The sequence below is a fragment of the Trypanosoma equiperdum genome (genome assembly GCF_001457755.1).
Source record: "Trypanosoma equiperdum strain OVI genome assembly, contig: ctg_1373, whole genome shotgun sequence".
Lineage (NCBI taxonomy): Eukaryota > Euglenozoa > Kinetoplastea > Trypanosomatida > Trypanosomatidae > Trypanosoma > Trypanosoma equiperdum.
The window spans coordinates 45-1,878 of record NW_027123364.1 but is presented as its reverse complement, the minus strand read 5'-3'; the positions used below and the strand labels follow the sequence as shown (position 1 = coordinate 1,878).

The 1,834-nt window shown below is 47.5% G+C and overlaps 1 protein-coding gene across 1 annotated transcript; it reads left to right on the top strand.

The window, feature by feature from the left end:
- Window positions 1-471: 471 nt before the first annotated feature.
- On the top strand, window positions 472-1,539 carry TEOVI_000847000 (uncharacterized protein; the record flags this gene model as incomplete). Its single annotated transcript, XM_067221252.1, has 1 exon — window positions 472-1,539. The coding sequence occupies one exon, from the start codon at window positions 472-474 to the stop codon at window positions 1,537-1,539; it is 1,068 nt and encodes a 355-aa protein (XP_067077353.1).
- Between the last annotated feature and the right edge of the window lie 295 nt (window positions 1,540-1,834).

The window sequence follows — 1,834 nt, the reverse complement described above, 5'->3', positions numbered from 1 at the left end:
GGTGGACAGTAACCGCTAACGTGCATCACGTCATTCTCTGGTGGCACTTTGTTCCCCTCTCGTGTCCTACACGCTCCGCTTCCAGCCTGGTCTGTTTCATTGCTGCGTAAAGGGTGAGAAGCCGTGATAGCGCGAGGAGTGGGGAATGGAGTGCATGCCACACTTCTATTTCTATTTACACTTTTATTTTTTTTATTTTAATATTACATCATCGAATTTGTCGGACACCTTCCTTGATTTAGTTTGTGTGAACCACCGTAGTTGCTTTTTTTTAAAAAAAAGAAGGCAACCCTGCCATCCACAATTGCAGTCGCACATATTTTCACTACCATTCTTTTTTATTCCTTCCCACGGGGGTGGAGTGTGCTAAGTTGTGTGTGTAACATTTAAAATAGCACCGCGCATTCGTACACGGGAAACCTCAAAGGGTCCGTAAAGCAAAAGAAGAGGAAAAGAAAGAATCACGCGGGCATGTTTTGTGACGCTGAAGATGGGGCTGCCATAGTTTCTCATATTCCAATAAGTCCTTTTGTCCCAATACAACACAATAATATTGATGTCTCCGCTGTGAATCGCCTTGCAAACTTCGCCATTCGCTTCGCCAGGGAACACGGCTGGTGTTCCAGTCACCCTTTCAAGATGAGCTCGGGCCCCAAAATTGGAGAGAATAAAGGCGAGAGCAATGAACTTGATGATATCACTGTTTTCTATGCGGGTGTGGAGGTTGAGCTTGCCGAAGAAACCCCGAAGTTCAAAAGAGAGGGCACTCCTGCGTCTCTCTTTCTCTATGCACAGTTATGGCTCTCACATGTAGGTGTGAGCAGCAATGGCCTGTATGGCAAACTCTTTAGCTTCAAGAAGGATGAGGAGGATTGCAGGGAGTTTCTGGGTTCGTTCAAGCTCACAGGCGTTACCGTGTCAAGAACGACTCGTAAACCCACGCCTATTCCCGCGCCGCGACTCGAAATGATGCGTTCTTTGATCGCAAAAAACACAGCGGCATCGGAGCTGCCCAGGGTTGAGCGTATTAACTTCTCACAGCTCAACGAGCGGTGCCGTTTCGCTTCTGTCCGCTCCCACGAGGAATTTGCGTGTGCACTTCCATCGCACCCGGCCGTGGCTCCGCTGAAAGTTGGGTACCGCCGTGAGTTTCACCTGAGAGAAACCGATTTCGATTTTAACAGGCACGTAAACCAGGTTGTAACCATCACAATGGTCATCAACACCTTTCGAGCTGCTTTGGGTGACAACACAACCATTTTCCCGCGCTTGTTAGATACCGATGTCCACCCTCTGGATGGCGATTTGCTCATCCGAAGGCTACGCATTGACTACGTTCGGGAGGTACCTGCTGACCACGCCGCCATGGCAGTAATGTTATTCTTTCAAGATGATGTCTCAATGGATAATGTCATTGCGTCTTCCACAAATTCGAGAAAAAAATCCCTTACTGAACTTTGGTTTATTGTGCAGGGAATCCCGGCCGCTGAGACCAATCCATTTGTCTCCGCGGTTGGTAAGGTGCTTTTGCGGTGCTGACGAGATATACCCCGGTGAAACACCTTAAATGTGTTCCCCGTTTAAGGACTTCGACGCCCATGCTAAGGGGAGATAAGTTTATTAAAATGAAACATCGTTGAAACACAGGGGGGAAACAAGGCAAAAATTGGAAAGAAAATATACTTTGTGAAGTTCACACCCACGTGCTCTGTTGGTCGAACTGGACCCAAACCGTAATTGCACTCTGCCTTTCCCCACCTTTGCATGCCCGAATTAATGTACATTTCTCGCTTTCCTTTCTTTACAAGTAACCAGTGACCCAGAAGCTAATTAC